This window comes from Alexandromys fortis, unplaced genomic scaffold (genome assembly GCF_014885135.2).
Source record: "Alexandromys fortis isolate MF-2015 unplaced genomic scaffold, M_Fortis_MF-2015_v1.1 scaffold_6, whole genome shotgun sequence".
In the NCBI taxonomy this organism is placed as follows: Eukaryota; Metazoa; Chordata; class Mammalia; order Rodentia; family Cricetidae; genus Alexandromys; species Alexandromys fortis.
This window is the reverse complement of record NW_026067902.1, coordinates 3,763,975-3,780,324: the sequence shown is the minus strand read 5'-3', so window position 1 is coordinate 3,780,324 and position 16,350 is coordinate 3,763,975. Positions and strand designations below refer to the sequence as shown.

The 16,350-nt window shown below is 39.7% G+C and overlaps 1 protein-coding gene across 2 annotated transcripts in view; it reads right to left on the bottom strand.

The window, feature by feature from the left end:
* Window positions 1-526: 526 nt before the first annotated feature.
* Window positions 527-16,350, bottom strand: part of Pak5 (p21 (RAC1) activated kinase 5) — a 248,319-nt gene continuing 232,495 nt past the window's right edge. For both annotated transcript variants that reach the window (XM_050134486.1, XM_050134485.1), the window contains exons 6-10: window positions 14,298-14,431; window positions 13,490-13,616; window positions 6,915-7,040; window positions 4,864-4,998; window positions 527-2,730 (exon numbers count right to left, since the gene is read on the bottom strand). In XM_050134486.1, the coding sequence (XP_049990443.1) occupies window positions 2,575-2,730; window positions 4,864-4,998; window positions 6,915-7,040; window positions 13,490-13,616; window positions 14,298-14,431 (678 nt within the window). In that variant the 3' untranslated portion in view covers window positions 527-2,574. The remainder of the gene's footprint in view (window positions 2,731-4,863; window positions 4,999-6,914; window positions 7,041-13,489; window positions 13,617-14,297; window positions 14,432-16,350) is intronic.

Genomic DNA, 16,350 nt, shown 5'->3' with positions numbered 1-16,350 from the left:
ATGAAGGCAACCTTCTAAAATGTCTAGACAAGGAATAGGCTCTTTGTCACAAACATTTCTCGCCAACTTCATAGGGTCAGTGTTAGTATTTCTCCTTGTCAGTCAAAAAGAATAAAGAGACTGAACACTCTATTCTAGGCTAAGAGAACTCTAGCTAAGTCTTTTTTAGTACAATTTATTGGTAAAAGGCCTCGAATCAGCACAGTTTCCATGGGGGTAGAGAGCTAAAGTGGAGGTCCTGAGCTCTCCATCTGGTTTTCCTTGAACCTGATTTCTCAGAATTTCATGTTTTTATTTTTTCCTAAGTAGGGTGTTTGTGTTACATTCTCACACAACTGGTAACCATTGGGGATATGCGTATTTAGCTTCCATTTGAGACATCATGATGGAACAGAGAAACCAAGTCATGTGCAACCCCAAGAGCATAAACACCCCACCCTTCTTTACTCAATAAGACAAATTCAGAAAAGAAGTCTTTCCACTAGCACGGCGGGGAAAAGGCAAATACTTGCTTTATTTGTGGTGCAGTTTCTGCCAGTGCTCAGTTCTCACAGACCCCGTTATGCTACAGGAACATTTTGTAAACTTACCAAATACCGTAAAAAATGACCAATGATAAGAAAATTACAGAAAAAGTTTCCATTACACTGTCAAAAGTTGTTTGAATCCAAAATCTGCTATTTCCTGCAATTAATTTTTAAACGTTGATTCTGGTTAAAAATGATTCTGTTTTGTTCTTCTTTCCTCTCCTACATAGTCCTGGTTGAATTATGACACTGTTTTTGTGACATTTTAGGATTGCCACTTTGGGGGTTGAGATTGCTTTTATTCATCCACATTTTTATTAAAACCTTAATAGTTTACATAAAACATCGATCTTCTGTGTTTTATGAAGCAAAGTTACAGGTTCTATTTAGGGTAAAGCATTTCCAGTTTGGGGAAAAAAATTGAACAGCTAATTAGCAGAAGGTCATTTTATGCCTTTTTTTCCTTTTAAACTATAATAAATAATTAACCTATTAATTACAAAAAATTATTAATTATGCTTAGAGCAACCAGAGTACCTTCACAAATTTATTTTCATATTTGTTACAGTATGTGAAGTCGTTAAGTAAAGTCTCTGGTTTTCCAGTTGGGTACCAAATGGCTTTTGTCTGATGCATAATTAATAGAAACTAATGATGACTATGTAACGCTTTCCAGAGTTTTAAAGGCAAATCTATATTGGCCTACAGTTAACATGCAAATTCATCCAACGAGCAACACAAAATGTATTGTAGTAGTCATTCATTTTTATCAACATTCAGAAGATCTAGACAGCAGCACAACTCTCCTTATGTTGGAAACACATTATAACATGGTCACCACGGAAGTTAGACCATACCTGGTAAAGTAACCCCTTACTAATTCACCCTTACCATCCGTTCAGACTTCCAGCACAATACATGAACAACAGTGATTAATACTGCGGCATGAAGATAAACACAGACAAGAGTTTGGTGTGCTAGCATACAGAGTCCTAGAAACAGTGACAAACGAAACCAAACAACTTGCCTTGTTCTCTCTCCTCTTGTGAGCCTGGTATTTCCATGGTCTCACCAAAACATTCTACCTGGGGAACTGAGTCCGGTGACCCCAGTACTGAAATTTGACCACAGGGGATGCTATGCTTATTTAAAGGTGGGCATCAAGGGAGATATCTCGCTCTTCAAAGACTGGTGTGTCACCAGACTCCTTGAAGGAAAATGATTTTTCGAAATATTTAGCATTCTCTCATGAAACTGTTTGGTGATTCTGTGGCTCAGATTTGTTTTATTGTATTTGGTTGGGGAAATAAAGTGTCCACACCATCACCATCACACTTGACTCTCCTTCCATTACATAAGACACTTGTTAGGATAAGAAAGATTTTCCGCTAAAGCTGACGGTGACTGAGGGTCATTTAGTATTCAAAGATCCTAAAGAACCGTTGGTTCTCTGAAAGGGATAAAAAAGTAGGAAAGGTTTTGTTCAAATGCCTGCCAGTAAGCAAGTATTACTTCAACCAAGACAATGGCTACGGGACATCAAAGTACTATAAATTATCAAAACTATCGTACAGAAAAGTTACAAATTCATTGCAAAATACATTACACTGCTACCATTAAGAAAAAAAGTGCTTTTTCTTTTTCTTTTTCTTTTTCTTTTTCTTTTTCTTTTTCTTTCTTTCTTTCTTTTTTTTTTTGCCAGAAAAGTATTCTTTCAATATAGAAAATCCTATGTGGTACCCTGCATGTGGCTAGGATATATCATAACGGAGTTTGTACTGAGTCCTTCTGGTTCACTGGAAGAAGGGCTGAAAATGTATAGTACTGACTTATTAAAGCCATGCTCCAAATGACCATGCCAGCTGTCAGTGGAGAGATGCCTATTTAAGACACTAGAAGATGCCCTGGTCTGTCAAACCCTGCCGGTCAGGCCATCACACTGTCCCACCAATCAGCTGGTTTAGAATGCACAGGCCTTTGTGTGTTCTGTGGGGTTTTCCTCATGTTCTCCTGAATTATCCTCATGTCTTTGCCTCTGCCAACCTGCTCAGTGATGCCGGTATTGTCTCATGAGGGGAACAATACAAGATGGTGGACCTGCCAGTTTTAAGAATGGATGTGCAAGAAGCTCTTGGGCTGTAGCTCTTTGAGAGGGCTCCCTCACCAACATCAGATCTAGGAATCCTCGGAGCATGGAAGAAACCTGGAGAAAGAAAGACACCACACTGAGGACCAGCACAGAAACCCATCAAATTATACCAAATAAAGGAGAAAGGTATGGAAGAAACACATATGCTACCACTATCATTGATTTCAAAGTGCGAAACAGTGGAGGTGAAACACAGAGTAACTTCATTAAATAAAGTGACGGTAGGTAATGAAAGCACCTCTTGTGTCTGGGTTATATAGGCATGGTGGTATGCATAAGAAATTCAACTGTGATTGTGAAATAGTGCTTGGTGGACACCCTTCACCCCTGCACAGAGGGAAACCCATTTCTATCAGGTTAGTCCCCTCACCGCTGCACAGAGAAAAACCTGTTTCCTTCAGGTTAGTCAACACAGACATTTCCGTTTAGGTTTTGTAAAGCTGATTTTTCCGACATCTATCAGATGTTACTTGGAGATAAACACCATTAGATGAATGTCCTGATTGATTTGTCATACTTGACATCTGTTCACTTTCTACCTCTACGGAGATATAGGACATTTCTGCCATTCTAAGAGGGTGCCTCGGGCTTCTAGGCATTACCTACAGCCTTACAAAAGATAATGAGGGTCCTTACTTCTAACAGGACACATTAGCTTTACTTGCTTTTATGCCTTGTACAAAATTTTATACATATACACACATATAAACACACACATATATAGTTTATATGCATATAGTAAAATATATATGTAAGTTATACACATATAATTCTGTACAGAAATATATATGTATATTTGTATATATAACATGCAAAAATATTATATCACAATATACACATATAAGTGTATTATACATATAAATATATATATACAAACACACATATATTTGTATACTGTTAACTTTCATTGGCTTATTTTCATTCAACATTACATTTATATGAGATACTTTCTTCATTTGTTTCATTTTTGTGTGGCTGTCCAATTATCCATAGATTATTTATTCACTTGGGAAACAAGACTGAGATTTTTCCAGCTTTTAAACATTAGAAGTAAATATATCCTTGTGTATGCATTAACACTTAATTCTATTGGGTATAGAGTTATTTTTACGGGACAGGGTCTTACTTGATTTTCATTGGTTAATCTTCATCCAGTCTAGCAAAAACTTCAAACTCTTTTTTTAAAATATTTTATTTATTTATTATGTATACAATTTTCTGTCTGTGTGTGTGCCTGAAGGCCAGAAGAGGACGCCAGACCTCTTTACAGATGGTTGTGAGCCACCATGTGGTTGCTGGGAATCGAGCTCGGGTCCTTTGGAAGAGCAGGCAATGCTCTTAACCACTGAGCCATCTCTCCAGCCCCAAAACTTCAAACTCTTAATGAGTTCTTGTGGTTTCCCTTTTGCTGAATCTCTGCAAAAGCTATATCAATAGCTTAGTCCCACTTGCTAAGTCTTGGAACATGTGAAAACCACATTCACTGGTTCTTGATATGAACAGTCCTTCCTTTCCCTGCGTGATCTAGCTCCTGCCTATTTCTCTGCAATGTTCTCTTTGTCTTCTTGCTGTGCTGTTACAGCATAAGGCTTCTTCCTTGGCTTCAGGTCCTTGTCTCTGATGCTCCTTCTGTATAGGATATTTTTCTTCCAGATCTTTCCAGTGCCTTCTTTCCATTTGTTTCAGATGAATCTTTCCAGGAAGGGTATCCTGGGCTTTTTATACTAAAGCAGCTCCCAGTCTTCCATATTGTATATTCGATCTCTTCACAGCACGTTGTGTTCTTCATAGCATTCGTTTATTATTTTTAATATATTTGTGTAAATTGTACTACTCTCTTCTCTACTTAGAAGGCAGGCTCTACAAGAATCAAATAATCGGAATACCCCTAATTGGAAATCCCCCGCAGGTACCAGCCACTTAGTGCGGACATGCTGGAAGGAGAATCCAACTCATATTTCACCAGCCTTTTGAGAGAAGAGCTGATAACACCCCATTTACAGATGAAAAACTTTGTGGTTGGAGGTGTGGAGTCACTTGCCCCGTAAGTGCACAGAAAAGCATATTTGAATCTCAATGACTTAGTACAAAACCCTTATCCCCAAATCAGATCTACCAGATTTGTTACTCCAGTCTTTAAATGAACAAGTAACTATTCTGAGCGTTGCAGTATACAGCAAGCCTCACCTTGTGTAGGTCCTTTACTCTTGGAGGTAAACTGTCCCGGATCCTCCGCATTGCCTGGAGAGGAGGCTCATTGAAATAGGGGGGCTCACCATCAATCATCTCTATCACCATGATCCCGAGGGACCAGATGTCCACCTGTTAAGCACAATCCACTAGTTATATCAGGAATGAAGAACATTCTGGAGTTCTGGTTGTGTTGTGAAGCTCAGGAGATCCATGTTTATTCACAAATTATTTAATTTCATAAATTAATTTCAAACCTTATGATACAAATTGACATGCTGTATTGTTGTATTATCACCATTTTTGCTAATGTCATCTTTCTTTTTAAAAAGAGATTTAGTTTTTAGTGTGTGTGTGTGTGTGTGCACACGTGGGCATGTGTGTGTGTGTGCGTGTGCGTGTGTGTGTTCTCAGAGGCCAAAGAGGATGTCAGAGCTTCTGGAACTGGAGTTACAGGCAGTTGTGAGTAGCCTGATGTGGGTGTTGCAAGCTGAAGCCAGGTTTTCTTCAAAAGCAGTATGCTTTCTTAACCATTGGGCAATCCTGCCCCGTAGGCTCTCTCTACTTTTTAAAGATGACTCTAGTGAAGTTTCTACAGTATATTAGAAATGAAAATTTACCATTCTCAAGTCTAGAGCTTTAATTTTTATACTGAAAGAAATAAAAAAAGAAAATTAGATAGATAGATAGATAGATGATAGATAGATTGACAGATATATAGAAAATAAAACCCCCAATTTTTACATTATGAAAAGAGAGAGCTTGTTTGGAGGTTCCATCAAGGGACTGTAGCTACCCATCTACCCTTGACCAAAGACTGGTCCTCCTCTATTCTGGGAAGACTGTCCTCTCAACTAAGCTTTGGGAGGGACCACATGGAATGGTGAAGGAAGAAAGGGACACCCGCCTAGCCAGCCAGTTCAACCGGAACAACCCTGTAACTGAAAGCTGTTACAGTTAGAGAAGACAGTATATTTAAACCATAAGAAATTGAGATGATGCTTTGGCATGTTTAGAACAAATTTCAAGGACTTACTTTGTAACACACATGGTGTACTCTTCATACTTCTATAAATCTGAGTTTTACATAGTTATTTCCTCATCCATTTTGGGGTTTTCCACTTCAATTTTTATTATTTTAAATCAACCCTCAGGAAATCCTGCTTTATAAACTATTTTCAGGGAGTGAAGAAAAGGATGAAGTGGCAAGCAGTTCTGAGTAAGGAATGGGAAGGCTGGAGAAGGGAGGCGGGATAGTGGCTCTGCAAACCCCTCCTGTCCAGCTCCTCCTATGGCCTCATTGGGCTTTCACCTGCTCTCCACATCTTTCTTCTATCTTTTGCCACTGTCACTTAGGATTTATCTCTGGGGTCCACAGTGAGAAAAACAAGTCAGGTCCTCATCCAAGCCCACAGGGGAAAAAAAAAAAAGGAGAGCCAAGCTTGCCTTTTATTAGTGAGTCACTCTTCGCTTGTCAGTACAAACCACTTGCCATTGTCACCTACACCAGTGCGTGGAAGTACTGTACTCAGTCTTTGAGCCTCCAAGCTTCTGCTCACACTGTTCCCGCCTAGAAACCTCTGCCTCACCCTCTCCCGTTTAAATTATGCTGCATTGTGAATGTTACAATATACACGCATGATATTCTATTACATTTCTACTATATGAAAAGATCACTTCCTCGTCATACTTTCTATACATTTTTCCCTTTTCTGAAGAATTTCTGCATAACTGCAGTCACCATTCTGGTTATTTTGCTTTATAGCCTGCCACAGGGGGGTGGGACCAGTATTTAGGGACTCCATGAATCTCTTTCCACTTTCCTCTAGGACTCCAGGGAAAGCCACTGTGTAAATACTGCTATGATGTCCCCAATGGAAACAGTGTTTCCTCTGTCATAGCCAACTCGGAGTCAACAGATTCCCAGTGTTGGGGATCAATATGGAGTCAGAAGACCCTTACCTCCTGTACCCACCAATCAGAACCACTGTGCCCCTGAGAAGATCCCAGGGCCCACTGTCCCCAAACAATTATTGTCACCTACTTACCTCTGTCCCATAAGGTAGCCTGGAAATCACCTCAGGTGCCATCCAGTATGGGGTACCCACCAGTGATTTCCTCTTTGGCACCTCTTTGGAAACTTGAGCGCAGAATCCAAAGTCAGATAACTTTATCTAAAAGGGGAAGGAAAGCAGTAAGGGAATAATTAGCAAACACTGCCCAGGAGAAGTAGACATACATTCACAGAGCTGAAAATAAGGACAAAGAAATTCATTGAAATTCGTCACTGGGACTCAGAGCTAGCAAAGAAGTTGCCAGAAACTTTCTCATCAGTCTTGATTTGCAAATATCTAAACTCCTGTAAATTTTTTATCTCTCATGAAATTATAGGATAAGCATAGGTAACCATTAAAAGTTAAATATACCCCAAAATAAACTTCTCTCGGGTTCATGAGTTCCCATGAGCTTGGTTGAGCTGTTTCTGTATGGAGTCTCCAAGGGACCAAACTAGGCCCTCTGCATGTAGGGGACAATTGTGTTGCTTTGTCTATCTAAGGGGCTCCTGGTAGTAGGACTAGGACCTATCTCTAGTGCATGAGCTAGCTGGTTGGAGTCCCTATGGTGGGATGCCATGATCAGCCTTAATGCATAATTCTCATCCAAAAGAAGAGTTTTAAACACTTGGGGACAAGAGGCTAGAGCTTTGATATCCTACAGATGTACTGTCCTGAACAACCTAGCCCTCAATGGACCATTTAATCCCCACAGCTACTTTGGAAATCAGTATGGTGGCTTCTCAGAAAGTTGGGAATCAATCTACCTCAAGACCCAGTGATACCACTCTTGGACATATACCCAAAAGATGCTCAATCATACCACAAAGATAGTTGCTAAAATAGGGAATTTAGGGCATTTGTGCTTTTTAATCTCAGTATCTTACTATGGGTTTCTCTTTGTTGACATAAAAAAAGCTCATACCCTCCAAAATCTGGGATTCTAATAATTATTTCCCTGCCAAAATGTGTAAGATAAAGAACTGAAACTAGATGCTTAAGAACTGAAACTAGATGCTTGGCATCTAGGCCTACTCTTCGTGTGCAGGAGTATGGGTGCTTTTGTATGATATTTTTTAACTCATCCAAGTACATAAAAGAGACAGCTTTCTAAAAAAGTATAATTGCATGTAACATTTGTCCAAATAAATCTTCAAGTAGATAATGAGAACTCAAATAACAAGTGAAATAAAGCACTGTGGGCAGATCTTAGAAGCAAATCACATTGCTCCAAGCTGAGCCTTGTTTTAGGTGGAATTGTATAGTGTGGGCGCTTAGTACACCTTCCCGTCTCCTTAATGCATTTATGCGAAGAGAAGAGGAGGAAGAACATTGCCCCACCCAGAGGAGATGTGGCTTGTCACAGAAGAACATACTAAGGACCTCAGAGTTTCGAGTTCAGGTAGAGGTGCTGCCTTGCTGCTATGCCTGCCATCTCCAACATGTCCTATCTAAGAAATAGGCTCCACAAAAGGATACAGGGTAGAGGTACATGCAAAAGAAAGTCCATCCCAGGACAGTTGTAGATGTAAAGATGAATTATAGGAACTCTTGCTCTATGATTGGGTATCTAGGGAACTCTGCCTATCCTGCATGCTTGAAGGGACTGCCTTCGTGAATACTTCTTATGTTGTTTCTTACAAGGCCATAGCACCGAACACGTGTAACTTCGGCATCATTTGGCAGGTGTTAGTACTAAAGTTCCTGGGTACCACTTAGCCCGGCTAAATTACCATCCCGGGAGTCAGGACCTAGGAAAGTGGTTTTATTTTTATGTTCTCTACTGTTTTCTAATGCTCAGTAAAGTCTGAGAACTTCCGCCTTAAAGAGAGCAACCGTAAGGAACAAGAAAATTGAGATAAGGAATAGAAAGCGCCAGCTTCAGAGACCCCCAGCGGAGCACAGGGCTGAGCTCCCAAAGTCCAATTGAAGAGTGGAAGGAGTGAGAATATGAGCAAAGAGGTCAAGACCATGATGGGGTCATCCACTGAAACAGCTTACCTGAGCTAATGGGAGCTCACCAACTCTAGCTGGACAGTGAAGGAACCAGCATAGGACCAAACTAGTCCCTCTGAAAGTAGGTGACAGTTGTATTGCTGGGGCAGACTGCAGGGCCACTGGCAATGGCACCAGGATTTAGCCCTACTGTTTGTACTGGCCTTTTGGAACCCATTCTCTTTGGGTGGATACCTTGCTCAGCCTCTAGTAGGGAGGGCCTTGGAACTTCCTCAAAACAAAGTGCTTTACCCTCTCTGAGAAGTGGAAGAGGAAGGAGGTGAGGGAGTGGGAATTGAGATTTGTGTGTATGAAAAAAGATAGTTTTTCTTTTCTTAAAAAATAAAATTCAAGTTAAAAAAAAGTTAAATTAAAAAGAAAGAGCCAGCTTGATGATGGCAAGATCTTGATGCTGCTTACAGTCTGTTTCATTAAACACCAACCCCAAGAGGAGAGGGAGAGGTCATAGACATTCTCTCCGAATGGCAGGGTTTCATGTCTTCTACCATTGTGCAGAGCACAGAGAACTGGATATTTTTCCAAAGCTTTTTGGCATTGTTAAAGGAGATCTGAAACCTGATCCTAAGCCTTCCTGTGATAACATCCTACACTGGGACATGCTCCTCCTGAGGACTAGCAGTAAGGGGACATAGATGGAGATCAGGATAAGTTTCAGAGACAGCACGTTATTTCATATGCACAAATCTCTGATTATTTAAAAGCTGCATTTGCATCACTATCTTTAAGGCATCTTTTAATTGTAAAATGCGACTTTTACAGAGATAAAACAAAAAATGACAAAGGGAACATGAGTAATAATACCAATCCATTTAAAGAACAGTTGGAGACACCAGATACCAGGGGCACATTCTTGGTAGGGAGACAATGGATTCCTGCTGAGTGTTGGTAACATATTCGGGAGGGAATGGAGTGGTCAGAAGGCACTAGTTGAGGGTCTATTGCCATTTATCATTTATTCCTCCTTCAAGTTACATGGGCGACAAGCTTATACTCATTTCATTATCTGTAAGTACCCTGTTAGTTGGTGTTTCCCTCCAGAAGCACACCCCTAGAATACTTATTTAAGAGATGTAAGAAACCCTGGCCATGAGATTAGGAAGTATAATGAGTAAGGGGAAAGAGTTGACCAGGAATTAGCAACCAAGCAAGATATCACTGTGGCTAACTAAGACTTTGTCCGGTGGAGGGTGTCTGAGAGTCTGCACAGAACAAGTCTTTCAGTTATTCTGCAAAGCGAGAGGGGTTGTATATACCTGTGAGTGCAAGTGAGGAAGCTGGAGGGCCATCGCAGGTGTCTAGCTCAGGTGTCTTACTTTGTTGGTCTCTGTGCTATTTTGTAAAACTGGATCTTTCACTGAACCTGGGGCTCACCACTTAGCTAGCCTGGCTGGCCAGCAAGCCCTTGAATCCTCCTGTCTCCATCTCCTAGTTCTGGGATTATAAAGATGCATCTCTATGCCTGGTTTTCTATGTGGGTTCTAGAAATCTGTATTTATAGCTTTGTATTTTTGCAGGAAACATCTTACCCACTGAGCTATCTTTCCCAGGAAGGTAATACAATAGTCATTTTATTTATTATTTTATTTACATGTTTATTATTACATTTCCACACCTTAAAGGACGTAACTTAATAAGTACTCTATTTTGTTCATCCTTAGGATCTATATTATCCTAGTAGATAATAAGCATTCAGAAAATAAGTGTATGAACAAGATTAGTTGCATCCACAGTGCTTCTGTTTCTGTAGGCTCTGGTGGGAACACAGAGGTGCAGGAATGCTTGAGACACAGGTTCTGCCCTTAATAAAAGCAACTCAGTACTTTAATAATAATCTTGTGTATTGAACAGAGGTAGAATTTTTCCATTATGTCAATTTTACGATGTCCTATTATTTTAGTTCCCCAAGTGACTTCATATCAGATGTTTCCAGAAAGAGAGTTTGGCCTAAAACTGCCTGGCTTGTTTTGCTTCTTCAAGTCCCATTCCCAGAGGCCATTCATGAACTGCTTTAGTGCTGGATGTGATTCGTGCTCATTGGGGTCTTATGTATGTGCTTTCTGAGCCAGATGGGACGAATTCTTGCCCTGGTCCTATAGCTTTTCCTGTATAGACATGTATTCTTCCTTTGCAGTATGAGACTCCCCCTACCAAGAGGAGCTGATTAGGGCTGGGTTGAGGGACTGAGAGAATGAAGCACTTGTTTTGCTAGTCTAAGGACTGGAATTAAGGTCCACAGAACCCATATAAATGCTGAGTGAGCCTGATGGCCCTCCTATAATTCCAACATTCAAAGGTGGAGACATGGAATCCCCTGGGGCAAACTGGTTAGCTAGACTAGTTATATCAGCAACCTCTGGGTTCAATGGAAAGACCTTGCTTCAATGAAAGAAAGAGAACAGTTAGGGAAGATCCCCAGTCATCCAACTTAGGCTGCCACATGCAAGCATACACATATTCACATGCAGCACACGCACACACATACATGGGAGCACCCACAGACACATTGCACTCACATTCAGAAAAAGCAAGAAAGGCAGTTTATTCTCCGTCCCTTAAATGTGAGCTTGGTTGAATGTACGGTTTCCTTTAGCTAAGATGATATAAGGTGAGGGTACCTGCATTGCCTCTGTATGAGAGTTTGCCCCTCCTGATACTTTTTGGAATTATTGTCAAAAGAAACGTGAATTATTTTGGGCTACTCTATTAGTAGATGGGTGACACATGGCCCCGTTAGCAGTCTACCACTGATGAAAGTCAGTCAATTACAAAAGATGGAGAGCATTGGCTTGTGACTGGCCTTCAGCCGGTGATCTCCATCACTTCCTTATTGGCTGCCTTTGGCATACGGTAGAGATAACATCGGCCAGAGGGAAAATGTTCCTGTCACATCAAAGTTTGCTGAAGAATCTGAGCGTTGATCTGGGAGAAACTGCGCTTTAGCCTCTGGTGAAACCCAGCAGCTACAAGAAGGTATTGGGGACCACCAATTGCAGGCCAGTCACAAGTGGGAGGAAGCAAATTGGTGGCATATGGTGCAGGGACCAATTGTGTTAGCTGATGAAACCCACTATTGTTCCATGCATTTTTGGAGAACTACGTGAGGAGTGTCTTAAGCCACTTAGTCTTAAGTGGTCTGTTGCATAACAATGCTGACTTACACGTGTTCTTGAGCTGGTTCTTTAAAAACGTTTTAACTGGAGTAGTGTTAAAAGCAGTAATTAAAGCTGCTTATGCATAATCCTCAATTCACACATCATATATATATGTATATATATATATATATATATGTACATAGAAACATGGAAACTAGGTAATAGGCTTATGAGTGATTTCTGTGTCCGCTGTAGTTTATGAAATTTACTAATTTATCTATAATAAAAACTTGGATTTATTTTGAAAATAGAACTTTGTAAGCCAAAGTGAGTGGGCAGTTTCTCCCAGCTCATCACTGATGGCTCTTCAGCAAATCGTGATGTGACCCAGACATTTGTCATCTCTTCTGAGGTTACAGCATTATAAAAGTCAGATACCTTGAAGAGATGCCGGTTACTTTCACCCCCAAACTCATTTTCTCCAGTGAGAATGTCAGAGGCATGAGCAGGGCTTACACAGTGACAATCTATGTGTCAAGACTCGACTCCCTAAATCATCCTTCAAACGTGAGTTTGCTATTTCTCTGGATTTTGCAGAGCCTACAGTCTGTTGACTTCTGTACTTCAACGGAAGGAATTGTTTAGATTATTTTGATGAGAAATGCAGAAGTCTGGGCATGGGAACATAGTATGATAAATGTTTTCTATTTGCCCCTTTAAACCAGATGCCTTTTCTTTCTTTCTTTGAGCCTTCTGAACCCGGCATGCACTGACTACATGGATGCTTGCATGAGATTGAAAGCAAAGTAAAGAGTAAGGAGGGGGCATTTATTCTCAAGCATCATCCTGCAAATTCATGATAGTCTCACTTATACCAAAGATCAGAGCTCCTGCGCAGCAGCCCCAAACATAACAAATTCTTCAGCATGTGGCAATAACAATGGTGTGTTCTATTTCAGTAAACTAACTCATCTTTGTGGCTTGTTATCTTAAGAATTTTTTTATGTCCGCTCAAACACTGGGAAATTATTTTTTCAATAAAGTCTTCTCAAACTAGTTAAGAAGACTTGGTTATCTGTTTCTCACAGGGACTTGGAAACCTTGAAGGTAGGTACATTAAAAGGAAGAGAGTAAGATACAGGCAAAGAAAAGTCAGCTTCTCTTATTTTTCAACAAAAAGAATGCAGTAGAAAGATGAAAGAAATTCCCATAGTCTCCATTCCTGCCTACTCTCACTGTAGAGGATACAAATTCTCCATCAATTTCAGGTCACCAGTAGTTCTGAGTAACAGGATGATACAGAGGAAAGGCAATTTCCTCTCTGCAAGTTCTGAGAAGTGGAGTGGGCGACGTGTGACTAACAAAAATGAGAATTGTGAGAAAGTGTTCTTAGGAGACTAATGCCCATGACAGGCAATCTGACAAACTAAACGGGGAGGGGACCCAACAGAAAACCCTTACCCGGCCATCACTTGTCAGGAGGATGGAGTCACTCTTTATGTCCCTGTGAATCACTCCTTGGTTATGAAGGTAGGAGAGGGCTTTGAGGACAGATAGGCAGACAGTAGCTATCTGTTCTTCATTCATTCTAGAAAGGAAATAACATGTAAGGATCGAGACAGGTTCAGGTACAGCTTTCTAATGCTCAAGAGATGCCACTCTCTTGGGTCTCAGAGAATTAGTTTAGGTCTCTAGTCAGTCCTTGTCTAGAAAACTCCAAATAAAGGAAATGATGTCTCTAGGATGTGATGATTACAGAATAAATCCAGGAATTGAGCATTTTAGAGGCCTACTAAAAGTAAAAGGAAAGTGACCACACTTGTTAGCCATTGTGCAATTAGTGCAAATTAATGTCCTTGACCTCTCATATTGTAGGCAATCAAGCTGTATTCAACTAGAATTGAGCAATTTTTATTTCCTAACAAGTCCATTACAGTGACATAAAATTTTGCTCTTCTGCTTGTCTCTTCTGTCCTCAGGTTCGCCTGGTGGAGCTAGCAAATAGATATGATATTGCAACTCAGGAGGATAAAACTAGACTCTATGTTAGTGCTGAGAAGTTCTGTTGTTTGTTACTAAAAGGGAATTCTCAGTAGACTTCCAGAGAGTGTGTGTTGGGGAGGGCATGTCAATTTGATAAATGACATATGTATGCATGATTTTATAATGAGAACTCTGTGCTTGTATTTCCTGCATGTGCAGTGTTATTAATTTATGAGTAAATTATAGAGGAAGTTATTGAGATAGTACTTTGAGTCATCCGTCTTACCTGGTATGAGTGACAATGTCTGTCAAGGCACCACCTTCTAGAAACTCCATGACCACCCAGAGCTCATCTCCAACAAGGTAGCTGTTATACATATCAACTACATTATCATGGTGGTAATCACGCATTATCACAACCTGGATGAATGAGAAAGATAACATATTTACTTCTGGGACTGAAGTCTGCCGTGTTTTCTCTTGTGGCCCACATCAATATTTTGAGTGAAAGGGATTTGGTGCTGGGGAATTTCTTTAGGGATCTACTTACTGTAGATAAGAGGCATCAGCAGTTATCAGTGGCAGTAAAAAAGAATCAAGTGAGTATACTGTGAAAAAACGACGGGCCAAACAGACATTGCCAAGTTAAGAATAGGACGTGTGGGAGAAAAGGTGTGTGTGTGTGGGGGGGGGAGGTTAAAGAAGGGAAAACTTTAAGATATACAGCAAAATCTGTCAAAGGGGAGGTTTGCTGTGGCATTGGAGAGAAGCAGTCAGACAGGACAAAGGGGTTTTCATAGATCACTATTCACACTTTTCTGTGGGCCAATCCAGCAAGGAGGCACTGTAAGCTGAGGAAGTGGGTGATAAGTACACAAATGGGTAGAAACTGATGTCTATGAAGTAATCAATTAGAGGGACTATAAGACACCAGCCTGACTTAGGATGGATCTCAGGGAGAATTGGTGTGAATACAAAGAACATATTTAGATGGTCAAATTAGATATGCTGTAGGTGTTTTAAAATGTTTAAAGGTCAAACTGAGCCTAATTGTTGGAAAAGTACCTGGGAATTTTTGCCTTGTGGCTGCTTTTGGTTCATTTTCAGTTTGTGCTAAGGAGTAAGTCAACCCAATCTGTCCTAATAGTGCAATTTAGAAAAAAAAATATTCCAAGAATCAGAAGCAGGATATAGGGGAGATGTTCAAGCCGACTTACCTGCAGCTCTGTGCAGCTTTTAGGAATACATAAGAAATGAGTGTCTTGTGGGAACCAAAGATGTGGGAGGCCACTGGGCATCATGGAGCCTCCATTGGTAAGGTTTTTAATGTAGCTGAGAGCATTGGTACCGTGTCCATGGATCAGTTCACTTCTGCATACTTAGAACTGAGAATACGGCTAGAACGCCAAAGGTCACAAGCCTCAAGCAGCCATGAATTTTTCTGGAGATGTGGACTGCACATTCTTTGTCAGAGACTGACATCTCTATCAAAGCATCTCTCCCCTCATGGCTAACAAAGTCATTAAAGGGAAAATACTCTAAAACACTGTTATTTTGTTACAGGTACTTATTTTAAAGCTCCTAATTGATATATATGTACATATATATGACAAATATAATAAAATTGATGTGTATATGTATAACATAAAATTGTCATCTCAATTATTCTTAGCAATAAATCAAATGCCATAACTCTAATGGAAAAGCAAACAAAGGACATATAATTCAAAGAAGAGTTTAAATGTCATGTAAATATATATAATATATACATATATAATATATACATATATAAAATATATAAAAATAAACTTCCTCAACTATCAACAAAATTCTGATTAAAATAATGTTTGTCCATGTCTATCAGATCAGAATAGATAATGTAATATCTAATAATGCCAGTAAGTGCGACAGAGAAATGTAAAGGCCCAAATTGGTACTTTCTAAAAATCATTATATGTTAATTCTCTAAAAGCTACATATATTTAAGTGTCATTTGGCTTATTTGTCCTACTTTATGACTCTAATAAGATTACAAAACATGAAGCCAAAAAGCATTCACTGAAAACAATATAAACTGGAGATTGGTTTAATGAGTATGGTTTATATATGTGAAGGAAGAATTTGAGGCCATAGAAATGATATGGTTGATATATTCAGATATAACAATGTACTTTCTAAAACTTTATTAACATGAAATTAAATCCTAAATGAAACAAGTTAAAATAAGAAGCCATCAGGCTACATATATGGTGTAAGTAAGTAGGAAAATATAAGAAAAAAATAATAAAATATTAATGTAGGCCACCTCTGCTTAGTTTTGGAGTTATGGTTATACATAT